The 15700-nt window shown below is 44.2% G+C and overlaps 1 protein-coding gene across 1 annotated transcript in view; it reads left to right on the top strand.

Annotated features, from left to right (window-relative positions):
* The first annotated feature begins 4848 nt into the window (after positions 1-4848).
* Positions 4849-15700, top strand: part of DNAH1 (dynein, axonemal, heavy chain 1) — a 204482-nt gene continuing 193630 nt past the window's right edge. Inside the window, exons 1-3 of the mRNA XM_015407009.1 lie at positions 4849-4914; positions 10893-11105; positions 12882-12954. Of these exons, the coding sequence (XP_015262495.1) occupies positions 4849-4914; positions 10893-11105; positions 12882-12954 (352 nt within the window). The remainder of the gene's footprint in view (positions 4915-10892; positions 11106-12881; positions 12955-15700) is intronic.

Here is a 15700-nt window from a genome sequence, read left to right as displayed (position 1 = left end):
AATGTTTGGACCACCCCAAATGACACACAGAAATCTACTGCTACAATAGGAGCCACCAACAGAGCAGGCACTGGCCAATAAGAAGGACAGTTATGATTGGGAACAATAAGTCTACAGATAACACAGTAAAATATGTGCTAGATGAATTGACTTTAAACATTTTATACTGTCTTGTTCACAATTTTAGCCACATTAGTGAGAATGTCACAAATGTTAAAAAAATAAATAACTTTCCAAGTGGCAGATGGTTTTGTGTAGAACAATACTTCACAACACAATTATGATTGACAGTCTGGACCTAAGGCAAAAGAAACTGTGACCTCAGTGGTTATACTACGACATTTTAGTATGAGAAACCATTTTGGGACCACACACCATTTCAAACATATTGGTCCTCAGGGTACCCCACTTTATAGAAATTAGTACAAGAACAAGACTTTGGACAAGGAAACAGCATATATCCCCATGAAGGGGAGAGTCCCCTGAACATTAGGGTGTGTGACACATGGGGATCCAAACCTTATTTTGGGATGCAAAGGGCCTGCAGTCTTACCAGTTCCTTATTCAAATCTCATTTGAAATATAGGCCTCTTGGTGGTACTCTGAAGAGAAGCACCACTGTATGTCTTCTTGCAGGAGACAGTCTCCAGAGTGTGAGGATGTGTCATTGTGGGTGCTCCAAAGAGTGTTTTAGGGTGCATCATAGCCCCAGTGTCTGCCTGTGTGATTGTCCTGGGGTCACCCCACTTTGGAGCAGCTAACAAGAACCGCGCTTTGGACAAGGAAACAGCATATATTCTCTTGAAGGGGAGAGTCCCCTGAACCTGAGGGTGTATGACGTATGGTAGTTCAAAACTTATTTTGGGGTGCAGAGGCCATGGGGTCATACCAGTTCCTTATTAAAATCTCCTTTGAAATACAGGCCTCTTGTGGGCAACCCAAATAGAAGCTGTTGGTGCTGGAACCATTGTTTGGACTGGGCACCACTGTATGTCCTCTTGCAGGGGACAGTCTCCAGAGTGTGGAGGTGTGTCACTTGGGGTGGTTCAAAGATTGTTTTGGGGTGTAGCCTGGCCCCAGTGTCTGCCTTTGGAGCGGCTGGAACCAAACTCTCTTTGGACCAGGAAACAGCACATGTCACTTCAAAGGGGAGAGTCCGCTGAATCTGGGTGTGTATGATTTATGGTGATCCAAACCTTATTTTGGGGTGCAGAGGGCATGGAGTCGTTCCAGTTCCTTATTCTAATCGCCTATGGAATACAGGCTTCTTGGGGGGCAACCCAAACAGAAGCTTGTGGCACCAGAATCAGTGTTTGGACTGGGCATGACTGTATGTCCTGTTGTAGGGGACAGTCTCTGGAGTGTGGGGATGTTTCACTTGGGGTGGTCCAAAGATTGTTTTGAGGTGCAAGCTTGGCCCCAGTGTCCACCTCTGTGATTGTCCTGAGACACCCCACTTTGGAGTGTCTGGCAAAGACCTGCTCTTTGGGCCAGGAAACAGCACATGTCCTCTTAAAGGAGAGGGTCCCCTGAATGTGGGGGTGTATGATATATGGTGGTCCAAACCTTATTTTGGGGTTCAGAGCTTTCAAACCCCCCTCAGTGTTTTTGATTGAGTTCATGAATAAGTTGCAATAAGGAATGAATAAGGACCTGGGAACCAACTTCAGCCTCACAACATATTGAAAAGCCCCAACTAGAATTGTGTTTTTAGGAAGTCTGCAACTATTGAAGGAGTCCTGGAACCATTTTGTAATGCTTCTCCCACTGCTCATGCTATGTTATGAACTTCCCCATACTGTAAGTTTTCCAGACTTCTGATAGTACTGGCACATTTTTTCTCACGGTGGTAATGAATTAGTTCTATGATTATTATTATTTTTTAAGTACAATGAAACTGATTATCTAGATGCATTTCTGTTGATCTTCAGACCTGACTTAGGAAGGGAAACCACTTTGGACATTTGCTGTGAGATAGTCTGGGATGTGTGTTCCTAAACAGGGCTGGCTCTACAATGAGGCCAACTGAGGCAGTTGCCTTAGGCAGCAGATTTTTTTAGGAGAGCAGTCTCCTTCCTGCCCATCTCCTTCACTGCTCTCTTTGCTGCCTTGTATTCCCACATCTGTGTGGGAGCCAGAGCAAGGGAAATTGTGGCTGGCCTCTCATGAGTAGAGGGAATCCTATGGGAGTTCGAAAGCTCTATATATTCTGGGTATGCATGATTTGCTCTTAAAGATGAGGGTGTGGGAGAAGGCAAAGAGCATTAATTGCCATGACTCCCTAAGCACAGGCAGTAGATGAGGAGGGTTCAGCAGCAACAATATGAGTGATGGTTGGCCTCAGTGGTAACCTGTACTGAACCAGCACTGTCTCTTGATTCTCTCAAATTTTTTGTGGCTTTTAATACTGCTTACTATGATGTCCTTCCACATCACTTTAGCGTGGTAAACTTGGGTATTGGGGCCATTTCTTTGCAGTGGTTTATCTCCTACCTGTTAGTTCCAGATGGTCGTGGGGGAATATTCTTGGTCTACCCCATTGGATCTATCCTGTGAGATGCCCCTAATTCTGTTTTTTGTACTATTTAATATCTGTATAAAAATATTGACAGAAGTTATGTAAGCATTTCGAGTCTATTGTCACCAGTATGCTAATGACACTCTTTTCCTTAAATGCTAGCTAGATGATGTCTTGGAATCAGCAGTGGGTTGAAACAGTAATAAAACTGCACTGTCACTTGACCACATGGGTTACTTGATCACGGAAATTAGTGGGATGGGATCTCATTTACGCTTGGGTGCTCCAGCTCCAGCCTTACTGCATGAAGCTAACATGGTAGCTGTGGCCAGGAGTGCTTTTCCAGATTTACTTGTTATGTCAGCTTGTTCTTCTCTTTGAAAATAAAATCCTTGACTTTTTTGGTCCCTGCTATGATACTCCTTAAGGCTTGGATCGCAAACCTTGTTTCTGTTTGCGCTCCTCTGTTGTAGAGATGGTCCTCTACTGCAGAGCATGTGTGCTTCTGGTTGCTAAGCACTTTCACTTGTGCAAGACCAATATCTTTCAAGGAGCTGAAAAGTGCCTAGTGCAAGGGGAACGTGTTCCATGGTGAAAAACCATCTCTGCAATGAGTGAAGAAGCGCACATGTGGAAACAAGGTATAGGATACAAGCCTTTTCATTAATTTTGTATGGCATGTTACAAGTTCTCTTGCAGCACACTAATATGGTGTGGGAATTACTGATCAGTATGATTCAGATAGTTCTTCCTTCATGGTTCAGGTCAATTTTTCCTATATTTTAATTGGAATGCAAGGTCATTAGCTTCCTTTTTAGTTCTGTGTATAAATAAGTCATCATGTAGAAACTTTCAGTCTGTATTTTTTTTTTTTTTAGGAGCTGTACATTAGGATGAAAATTTTGTTCCCCAATTGACCTCTAGATACTACAAGTGCCAAACACAAAATTCTGCCTGCAGTGGATAATGCAGAAATATATAAGTAGGCTTGCCCTATTTCTTTCACATGTGATTAGATCAGAGATGAAGTAGCAAATGGTGGGGCTATTGATAATGTTGTTTTTAGGTTACAGAACTGACTTCTCATGGAGATCAAAAGTAGTAATTCAAACCTCATGCCACATTCAGAAAGTCAGCATTATTCAGTCAGATATGGCATCAATATACATTTTCTTTACATTTTAAAGTTTATCCTTACAGGGATGTTTGTATTAGTCTTGGATCAGTTATAACAGTAATTCCCTCTGGATGTCTATCAACAGGTCACTCTTGATGCAGACATGTATCAGAATTATCAGAGAAGAGTAACATGTAGAAACATGAGAGACTGGATCATCTGAATGCAGGACATTCTTACTGCTGAAAATGTTAACACTATTTTTTTCTGTGTGGAAAAAGTGTTGTATGGGCCTAATTTTACTTCAGAAAAAAAGTCAGAAGCTTGAGAAACAATGATACACAAAATTAAAGTTTTAAGCCCTTTCTGCGTTTGAGTTAAAAATATACATTTTTGCTACCTGTTTACTGTAGAGCAGGGGTGTCGAACTCATTTGTTATGCGGGCCAGATTTGACGTAAATGAGACCTTGTTGAGCTGGGCCATGTGTATCATAAAATGTAATGCCAGGTAGCGGAGGTATAAACTTTATAAAGGACACAGGCAAACACAAAGATCTTCTTCGTGGTCTCTGTGCACCACACCCATGGAATTATGCCCCTGCGCTGATCCGAATTGGTGGTATGCAAAGCTCACAAAGGGATCTTCGCGCCTCTCTTCCAGGCATGCACGGGAACCACACTGCCCAAGGAGGAGGGGCAACAGACATCCCGCCAGTTCTTTTCTGACCGCCACGCTGTTGACAGCTTGTTTTTGCCGGTCGGTGAAGAAGCGTTTTTTCTCTCACAAGGGATACTCAAACAGTATTTTTCTTCGTTTATTTTATTTTTCTTCTTTATTAACTAAAAAAAAAAAGGAATTTTTGTTGCCGGTTGCTGCTGCCTCAGGCAGCTTCCTGCCTTTCTCTCCCCCCCCCCCCTCTACCTGAGGTAAACATTTCCTTCACCTCAGTGAAGGGCCTTTTCTTTTCTTTTGGACCATTTTACTCTTTTATGGCCAAAAGAGGGGACTGTTTCAAACCGTGTGTTGGCTGTGGCAGTAAACTTGCCCCTCGTGATGGCCACACCCTTTGCAATATTTGCCTTGGGGAGACTCATCGCCCAGACGCTTGCCGCCATTGTGCGAAGTTCTCGAACCAAACTCGCAAGAACAGGGCTGCGAGACTTCGAATAGCGCTTTGGGAATTGGCATTGATCCCTGTGCCTGTGCGAAATATGTCGGCCGAGACTCCTGCAATCTCCCTATTGATGGCGACCAAGTCGACATTGGGAGTCACCTTGGTACTGAACCCCCCACACCGTGCAAAGTCGGCATTGGATGCGGGACAGTCTTCTAAGTGCTTGGCGTTGAACAAGGCCTCATCCGCCTCTATGCCGGCCAAAAAGAAAAAAAAAAGATAAGCACGTGAAAGCTAAGTCTTCTCTCACCGGCACTATGCGTCAGTCTCAGAAAGTTAGCAGCGATAATGTGCATTCAGACTCTGCATTACCCCTTCTCCAGTGGGTGCAACCCGACGTTGTTGATACTCCAATACTGGAGCTGCCTACAGTTGAGTTACTGGACTCACCAATCCAACACCTGGGGAACCCCCCCCCCCCAATATCGAAGGCTTCTGTCAACTCCGGACCAATTTCGGCCTCACCGTTTGAAGTCGAGGAAATGGTTCTGCATCGGCCTCGTCGACATCATTCCCAGTCAGTGATTTCCTGGGAGAGTGATTGGTCGGCGCCGGAACACTGTTGATCCCGATCACCCAGAGGCCAGGAGTATCGATATTGACCTGAGGAGTGCCCAGATTACTGTCGTTCCAGGCCCATGCTCATGTACTCGCCTAGACGGGAATTAAGGCCGCACTCTCTGACCTACTTTGACTCACCAGTACTGTGGGATCGTAGGGGGCACATGCCTTCTTGGTTTACATTCTATCCAATGGTGGCATCGATGCCATGGCTAATGCCTAGGCCACAATCGGACTGGGACCGTGGATCACGTCGTTCACGCTCTCCCCACCGTAAATCCAAGCCTTCTGCATCGCATTCCAAAGCCCCAGAGGAACCTTGTCATCCGCCCTCTCCGTTACACCCCTGCTTTGCCACCGAAAGTTCTTTTGATACCAGATACCGCTGCGGCACCGGCATCGCCTTCAAGATCCTATGTCTCTGATACGGACACTGAAGGTTCAGAATGTCCTGAGTCACCTGAGGGTCCTTCCCCAAAGGCTACGGTATCGGACAACCTGCCGATCTCGCCTTCTGAGGATCTCTCTTCATATGGAGATTTGGTTAAGAGGATGGCACACTTAACTTTCTCTGACAGAATCAACACTGTCCTACTCAATGCCAGGAAAGATTCTACGCGACGTTCCTACAGTGGGAAATGGGCCCACTTCTTAGCCTCCATTCAGCCCTCTGACGTCCTCCCGGCTTCTGTCAGGATTGACCAAGTCTTAGACTTTCTGCTCTCACTGGCAGAGAAGGGACTCTCACACTCCTCACTCAGAGTGCATTCGTCAGCAATTTCGGCCTACCATCCGGGCTTCGATGGTTTTTCCATTTTCTCTCACCCAGTCTCTAAGAGGTTTATGAAGGGTCTCTTCCACCTGTATCCACCAATCTGGTCACCAGTACCCTTGTGAGATCTACCGCTGGTGCTCTGCCATCTCATGGGGCGGCCCTTTGAACCTATGGCGACTTACGAGCTAAAGCATGCAGCATGGAAAACTGCCTTTCTCATTGCCATCACCTCGGTCAGGAGAAGAGCGCTGCTTTTTTACCTAAATAGGACACGTCCAAGTAGGAGGGACAATCATGTATTTGTCTCCTACTCCGGTCACTCCGCAGGGCTAAAGATTTGAGCACAACATCTCTCCAAATTGATTGTCTAGACTATTAAGCTGTGCTACCAGTTGGCTAAGCGCCCATTGCTCTTGCCTGTGTGAGCGCACTCTACATGATCCATGGCTGCGTCCACAGCCGCCTTGAAGGGTGCTTCCCTGTCGGCGATCTGTGGGGCTGCGACATGGTCTACTCTGAACACCTTCATCAAGCATTATGCTGTTGATGTTTGTGAACGCCACAGAGTGGACCTGGGTCGTCTAGTCCTTTTGTCGGCAGAGCATTGAATTGCGACAGCTCCCACCTCCAGGTGAGCCACTGCTTTTCAATCTCCCATGGGTGTGATGCGCAGAGACCATGGAGAAGATAAACAGGTTGCTTACCTGTAACTGATGATCTTCGAGTGGTGTGCAGTCACACCACCCACCCATCCTTCCCCATGGCTGTCGCTTCAGTACTTTTCTCTGGTTGTTGACATGACAGCGGTCAGAAGGAACTGGCAGGATGTCCGTGCCCCTACTCCTTGGGCATGCGCAGTGGGGTTCCCGCGCATGCCTGGAGGAAAGTTACGAAGATCCCTTTGTGAGCTCTGCATACCACCGATTTGGATCAGCGCAGGCGCATAATCCCATGGGTGTGACTGCACAGATGACTACTCAAAGATCATCAGTTACAGGTAAGCAACCTGTTTTTCATACTCCACTTGCAGTCTGGCATGGTAACACAGAAACCTGTTGGGAGACCCTGGATTATAACCAAAGGGTGACACTTCTCTGTCTTCCATACCTTTGTGAGCTGGTTTTTAATTTTTTAAAAATTCCCTGTTCATTTTAATTTCTGTATTTATTTTGTTTCTATAGGAGTTAAACTTTCCTCTGTTGGATATTGTTACAGAAATACATCCAACCCTTTACCAAGGAAACAAAGCAGTAAAGATTGTTAAGGCAAGCTGTTATTACAACAATGCTTTGAGATTTCATGAGCCTTGTGCCATTTTTTTAATCCTGGGAAAGCAGCATGCACCCCTCTCTTTGGTTCTAACACTTTACCCTTTGTGTTACAGAGAAGTGGCTAAATGGCAGGCTGTTATCCTCCCAAACAAAAAGTTTACTGATGAGACCAGGGCTTTTTTCGTAGAAAAAGCCCAGCAGGAACTCATTAGCATAATAAGCCACACCCAACAGCACAAAATCATTAGCATATTAGGCCACACCCCTGACAACACAGCCCATTAACATATTAGGCCACACCCCCATGCCCTCCCTTGGCTTGCCCAGGTGCCCCACGGCAAGCCAGCCCTTGAACAGGCCAGGGAAGGCACAAGATGCATTTAAATACCTTGCCGATCCTTCCAGGGGGTCCCCTGGCCCACCTACCTCAGAGTTGCCGGGGGGGGGTCGCTCTCCAGGCCTTCCCCCTGTAGCCACGCACACAGAAGTTTTGGCTGTAGTGGGCATGGCCAACTCTGAAGCCAGCCGGAACTTTGTTCCTGTGTGTTCCTGCCCAAAAATAGCCCTGGATGAGACTGTTTATGTGGGGACAGGGCATGGCAGCTCCGCTTTCAAACCCGGGGGGGGGCAGGGGATGGCAAACTTCCTGAGCCGCAGATGAGGGCTCCAAGAGCTGCATGCAGCTCGTGAGCTGCATGCAGCTCGTGAGCTGCAGTTTGGCCACCCCTCGCATAGCACAACTTTCTGCTGGATCAAAACCATCTTCTTTGCACTTAAGGGGGAGAAAACTGTTTAATTGTCTAGAAAATCCCTGAGAAAATAGATAGTATTATGTGGCAGCTATTCAGGGAAATTTGTAAGGCTGAGCCAGCACAAAACAGATTAGGCTGACCCCTAAGGTATGTAGATTTTGCTCATGCCTTGGTTTTTATTGCCATTTCACCTTCATAATTACAATATAGCATCTGCTCAGTCACTGATCACCAAGCCTCATTCGCTGATGCCATCCCACTATGATAACAGCCATCCATGTGTGGTAACTGAAGCCAATCAGGAAAGATCTTGCTGTGAGAGGTCAAGTTGGGCACATAAAGAATAGCTTTGGGGGCTAAATTTTGCACAACAAAAAAGCTACATTAGGCTCTTGCCAGAATGCTGAGGGCAGCACTTAATTAACACCATCATTTACATAAGTATTTTTATCTAGCTTGGATACCCAAGCTCATAATAACTGCTTGTACTTGCATTTAACCTGACAGCTGAATAGAATTTGTGAGATGAAAATCACCATAAGAAAAAAGCAAAAACCAGACAACTAAATAAAAAAAAAACCTTCTATAGCCAGTGAATGAGTTTTTAAACACTAAGCAAACACTTTAGCATTTATTTTGTCGTAAGGATTTTTTTTTAAGTTAGTGGTTTTTATGGTTTACATGGTGGTAACCAGTTTATACCTGAAAAAATACTAGTTTTGCCTTAAATTGCAATGATGTGTATTTTTGAAAATGATTCCATTTTAGTATAGGTTCAGGTGGGTAGCCACGTTGGTCTGCAGTGGAAGAGCAAGAGTTGAGTCCAGGAGCACCCAAAAGACCAACAGGATTCCTAAGGAACAAGCTTTTGAGAGCCAAATCTCCCTTCCTCATATACTGTATCTGACAAAGGGAGCTTTGCCTCTCAAAAGCTTACACCCCCGAGGAATCTTGTTGGTATTTAAAGTGCTACTAGACTTGAGTCTTGTTTGTTTTACTATGGGGTGTGTGTGTGTATGTGTGTATCCCTACTATCTGGAACTTTGTTGGGTATAATTTTTAATGGCTTGTGGCCAAGCATTGATTCCATTTTGATGAACAGATACTGTGAAAATAAATATCTCTCGTTATCTTTTAAATCAGAGGGACTACATGGAGCCATGGTCTGATTCTGTAAGGCAGTTCTTAAATGGATGAATGGTATGGCAGGATTCTTGTGGACACAAAGATTTGAAGGGCAGAGTTGATCTTCAGTAGGTTAATACACATAACAACGAAGGTGGGGGCACAAACCACAATGAGTCATGCACGAGGACTTTGGGTTCAATCTGTGTCTGGAGTTCCAGTGTGAATAGGGTCCATGTGTGCCTGGGAATACAGTTCTCAGCTGGGAATTCCTAGAACATGTCTGCTGAAAGTCCACATAGTGTACACAATATTGTGTGAAGATTGCACTTGGGACCTGTTGTTTGCAAAACATTTGCTCTCTAAGCAATAGCCCTTTCTAATAAGGATTGATGGTCCATGAGACTTAATTTGATCTAATGAAGTCAAGCCTGGGAATCTTGAAGTGGGATATTAATGTGCTTATGTTGGAATTTTCTGTTTAAAGCAATATAGAGGAGGTGACCATAGATCAGTGGTAAATTATGTGCTTTGAATTTATTTGGAAAAAATTTATGACAGCTCTCCACAGACCTGCCCGAGGTGGCTTACAATTTTTTTTTAAAGGTATTAATGTGATACCAACTCTAGTTCCTGGCATCTTGAATTAAAAGGTTCTCACATAGCAGGGCTCAGTGAGACCTCTGAATGAGTCCTTACAGATCTGCTACCTGATGTAGTAGATGATACTGGGCTAATTGTTTATCTAATAGCTTCTTATGTTTGATGCCTAAGGATTCTTATCCTTTCTACCCGTTGCTATTTCTGTTCTGTACTCATATGCAGGAAAATTGAATAGAAATCACCTTTCCTTCAGGTTGGTGCTTATCCAGGAGAGTATGACGTATCTTCAAGTTAATTTAATATGGCCAGTGATATTGATATTTTGTGAAATTGCAGTTTACCAGTGCCTGAGGTTCCAGTGTCTGTTTCAGAAATCATTTTCAGGAGTTGGAATCAGATTCTGAAGAAGAGAACATCTTTAAAAATGTACACACATAAGAAGTGCACTGCTGGATCAGACCAGTGGTCCATCTAGTCCAGCATCCTGTTTCACAAAGTGGCCATCCAGTTGCTCGAGGGTGCCAACAAACAGGGCATAAAGGCCAAGGCCTTTCCCTGATGCTGCCTTGTATCATTGATACTGTGAAGTTTGCTGCCTTTTTAATATGGAAGTTACCTTTAGTCACCATTGCTAGTAGCCATTGATCAGCTTGTCCTCCAAGAATCTGGCTAATCCTCTTTTGTAGCCATCTGCACTCATAGCCATCTACATCTGCTGAGTAACTACAAATAGTAGCCCTAAGCATCTGGAATTTGTCAAGGCAAAGACATTTTGTGTCAAAACAGTGGTTTTCAGCAGGCTTGGACTCCAACATTTCATTGTGTAGATAAAGCCTAAACATGATTTCTATGTATGCCTTTTAATCCCTTATTCTGATCAACAGTTCAAAAATTAGAGGTTCTTGGCAATACAGAAATACTAATGGCAGTTCATTTTTGTCATTTGATGTGAAGGAGTACCTCATGGTGCCTTTCTTCTATCTGTGATATACAGATCAGAATGGATAAAGCCAAGAAGGAATTGAAAAACACACTGGGGCGGAGTCCCTATCCTCCTTATCCCATAAGTCAGATTTCAGACTCTCCAGGACCTAGCTCAGTTCCACCAGACAGTCTTCAAAGAACAGCGCATAAGAAATACCCAGTGATTAAAGAACGAGGATTTTACTCTGATGTCCTTACACCTGGAGCCTCAGATCTCTTGGGGGTAAGTATATTAGAACCTTATTTTTTCTTCCCCATATAAGTGTCACAAACTGGCATTAGAAACCGAGAAACATACTTTAAAAATTCTCTTAGGCTGCGGTCACACGCAACATTAGCCACGCAAGAGATACGGAAGACAGGCGGAGTTTCCAGGCGCGATCTCACCAGCACATCTGGGGAGCGTAGCACTTCTGTGGCACAACTGAGGCTTCCTCCCGAAACCGCGCAGCAAAAAACTAGTACCTCGGAGGTACTAGTTTCCGGAAACTGCGGGGCAAGGGCGGGCGTCTGATCGCGTTTCCGGTGGCATCCGGCGCCCGCCCATGTCCCCTTGTGAAAAAGGTTTTTTTTCCCCCAAGTCCCCGTGGTTGCGCACATGCACCCAACGGAGCATGCGCATTCGTAGTGAACACAAAAAAAGAAAACTAGTTCGCCGCGCCGCGCGCTTCTTCGTTGCGCGCAGGCATGTGTTGTGATCGACGCCTCTCTGTAACCACAGAAGCTCCACGGTACCTCCACAGAACCTCCACAAGAGGTATGATCGCTTTACTGCGTGTTAGTTTGCCCCAGGGCAAACAGCCACGCTCCCCCCCCCCCGCAGTTTCCTGCCCGTGTGACCGGGGCCTTACTTTGTTTTCTTGCCCAATCCATCTGCCCTCTACCAAAACCTATTCTTCATGTCATAGGGAAGCAAGAAGTAAATGTTATTTTGTTAGATATTTCATACTGTGAACTCAGTGCCTCAAATACAATTAGGAGTTTGAGGGCTGGCCTCTGAATGATATTCATGAAGGTAGCAATCCCTGTCCTATAGCATCTCAGGTGATTTTATCAGTGGCTTCACTCTGCAGTTATTGGCACAAACAATGGCTCTCTATATGCTGTAACAATGGGTTCAGTTTATTGTATGGAATTTGAGAGGGTTTAAAAGGTTCTTTTAATCGTTTCTAGAATGGAGAAAGAATGTTCAAGCTTATGGGGGAAAATCGTAGATACTGATTTCTATTGGCAAGAAAATAAAATGAATGGTATACCATTCCATAAATAAAAATAAGATAAATGGTATACATAAGAGAAGCCATGTTGGATCAGGCCAATGGTCCATCCAGTCCAACGTTCTGTGTCACACAGTGGCTAAAACCCAGGTACCATCAGGAGGTCCACCAGTAGGGCCAGAACTCCAGAAGCCATCCCACTGCTGCCCCCCCCCAGCACCAAGAATACAGAGTATCACTGCCCCAGACATAGTGTGTTCCATCTATACATTGTGGTTAATAGCCAATGATGGACCTCTGCTCCATATCGTTATCCAATCCCCTCTTGAAGCTGTCTATGCTTGTAGCTGCCACAACTTACTGCGGCAGTGAATTCCACCTGTTAATTACTTTTTTGGTGAAGAAATACTTCCTTTTATCTGTTCTCAGCCTGTTGCTCATTAATTTCATTGAGTTTCTCCAGAACCTCTATAATTGTAAAGTTTTAAGACATTTTCTCTTCTATGGGGACTGTAAGTTTGATTTTGATTTTTGATTATTATTTTTTGTGAGAGATACCCAGAGAATTGCACAAACCACAGGGTTCTACTTTACATACATCTTATTCTGTATAAATGGGCTACTGAGAAGCAAATTTCTAGATCTCCTATTTATAGCCTAATTGTTCATAGCATAAATAAATAGTTGTAGGTGGTTCTTCTCCTTGTATGATAAATTTACTGTGCACATATAATTCTTTATGTGCTTTTGAGGCTTTCCCTTCTTGTTGTTCACAACTGTAGGATCTGTGCGCTGGTCCTAATGTGTACAAGGACTTGTTGAAACAGTCAGAGCTTGAAGAGCACACACCAAAAGGTGAGTAGAAAAAATACTCTCATCTCATTTCTCACTAAGGAATAGAAAGAAAGAAAGTTGAGAACTGAGGTCCTGGAACTGAAAAAGTGTAAATACTGAAGAGCATGATTGATCCTTGACAGCATCAAAAGCAGCAGAGCAGTCAAGTAGAATGAGGGCAGAATAAACAGCCTTGGGTTTAGAGACAAGGAGATGGTAGCAAACTTAAGTAAGCATAGTCTCAGTAAAGTGGATGAGAGCCATACTGAAGAGATCATAGGAGATAAATAAAACTGATATGATAAGAGAGCTCGCTTGTTCAAGGAGCTTGAAAATGAATGGAAAGTGAGGCATTGCTTTTGTTCTTGAGGGCTTGGGCGATAGTATCAGTTCAATACTTGAAAGAATTATGTTCCTGAAACACTGTGTTCTGTGTATGTGTGTGTTGCATAAACATGAATGTGAGATCAAAATTATTTGAGCAGTATTTGTTATTTATTTATTTAAAATATTTCTATGCCCCCTCTTTAGAGTTCTGCTTGAGCTGCCTTACAGTTAAAAACTACAGTATAAAAAACACATTAATAAAACAAGCCATTAGACAGCAGAACAGAATTTGGGGTCCAACCTTTCCAGTATGAGGCCAGTTTGTAATGGGTTTGCCTTGCCATGAGTACTCTTATGCTGCCACTGTTCTTTCCATTATGGTGCTGAGGGCTCCCACTAGCACCTCTGTTAGATCCTAGATACTGCTGAAACCATACATGACAGCATCGAGGGCTGTCAGAAGCTACAGTTTTAACAGCCTCAGATAGTATTTTGTGTAGTCACAGCAGTGCAAAAAAAAAAAAAAAAAATCCTTGCCATAAGCTTCTGCCAACAGATAATTCCAGTTTGCCCAGATGCCTGTGTTTGGCATTTCTGAATTTGATACAAGGCTTCTGTGACGTTCTCTTTTGCTTGCAAGTCAGGAATAGGTTCTTGTTTTTAGGCCCACACAGCAGAGACAGGCATAAGAACATTAGAGAAGCCATATGGGATCAGGCCAATGGGCAATCCAGTCCAGCAGTGTCACACACTGGCCAAACCACAGGTGACTCCAAAACAAGATGCATTTATTAGCAAGGAGATACAGGGATGGGGGCAACTGATTTCAGGACAAGAGAGCTCCAGAAATCTACCATTCTAATGAACAAACAGAACTAAATGAACAGACACTCCGCCCCATGAGACTAAATCAAGAAATATAAGGGGGAAGCAGACTGTTCCATTGTAAAAAAAAAAATATTATTAGCCCTAATTTAAAGCAGGTGGGATTTAAATTGTTAGGACTAAATTGTTAGGGTTGTTCTTAGTTGGCTAAATTAGGGGCTTAAGCTGAGGACCCAAACTGATCAGCTGACTAGTTAAATTCATTATTCAATTATTGATATATCAAATTGAATGAATTATAGCTGATGTGATCAAATTAATTAACTACTAATTAATTTGGCTGGTCAACGATTTTATAAAACTGATTATAGTAGGAAGTATTGGTATACTCTGATTGATATGAATTTGATTACTGATTCTGATTATAGACTTATAAGGTTGATTTGTAAAACTGATGGATTGCTAAGCAACGATATTGATTATTATCGAGTAGTGATTAATCACCAGCCTTTATGAAATTACTGGCTAGGTGTATTAGATATAGTAACAATCAGATTAGGAGATTAGTTGTAGATTGAAGAACCTATAGTCAGGGAAGTGATAGATGTGTGAGTAGGAGAGATCAGGGTTCTCAGAGTTTAGCAGCGCTAAAGCATATCCACTGCAGGCAGTTGTACTGTATGTGCATGACCGAAACCTGGGGTCAAGACGGGGAGACAGTAGCTCTCTCCCAATTGGATCCACCCGGGTATTCGGTCCTTCACCAATCACGGACTAGGGGGGGGGGTGGGGGGTGGAGTGGCCCTGTTCATTTGGGAGGCTTACTCCTTCAGAGTGCTCCCGCTGCTGAAGCTCAGCATGCTCCCACTGCCAACCTAGTGTGGGAAGCCAGCTAGAGTTTGGCTATCTGGGTGCTGTACCATCCGCCCAACGTACCACCCACTAGCCTGTCATCCCTAATGGAGGCTGTGTCAAGCTGGGCATTGAAGCACCATAGACTGATAGTCGTGGGTAAGTTCAATGACCATGCAGATGATGCAGCCTCCGTACAGGCGACGGACCTGGTGTTGTCTATGGCGGTGCTGGGACACTCCCAATATGTAACGGTTCCCACTCATTGGGCTGGGAGGGGGGGGGGGGTGATCTTCGCGGGTCAGTGTTCCCTCTAAGCTGAGTTAGTGTGAGCTAGCTCACAGTTTTTTAGCCTCCAGCTCTCAGATTTTTGTCTTAGCTCAGGAAGGAGGGCTCCAGAGCAAACTTATTTATGCAGTAGCCAAATCGCTGGCTCACAACTTTAATGCCAGTAGCTCACAAAGTAGAATTTTTGCTCACAAGACTTCACAGCTTAGAGGGAACATTGGTTACAGTGGACTGGATCCACTACTAAGGCAGTGCCATGGTCGGACCACCATACCCTGAAGGCCCAGCTGAATGTTTCACCCCGACCCTGTTTGGGTGGCGAGCTTTTTTATTTCCGATTTAAAACCATTTTTAAAGTTTACTCAAAAGAAGGGGGGCGTGCTTGAATTCCTCTCCCCCAGCACTTCAAACTTAGGCGCTTCCAATTACTACCAAGGTTCAGTTCGCTTTTTTCACCTGAGCTTTGCTTAACTCA

Source organism: Gekko japonicus, unplaced genomic scaffold, assembly GCF_001447785.1.
Source record: "Gekko japonicus isolate JY-2015 unplaced genomic scaffold, Gekko_japonicus_V1.1 scaffold1974, whole genome shotgun sequence".
Taxonomy (NCBI): Eukaryota; Metazoa; Chordata; class Lepidosauria; order Squamata; family Gekkonidae; genus Gekko; species Gekko japonicus.
This window is presented reverse-complemented; position numbering and strand designations above follow the sequence as displayed.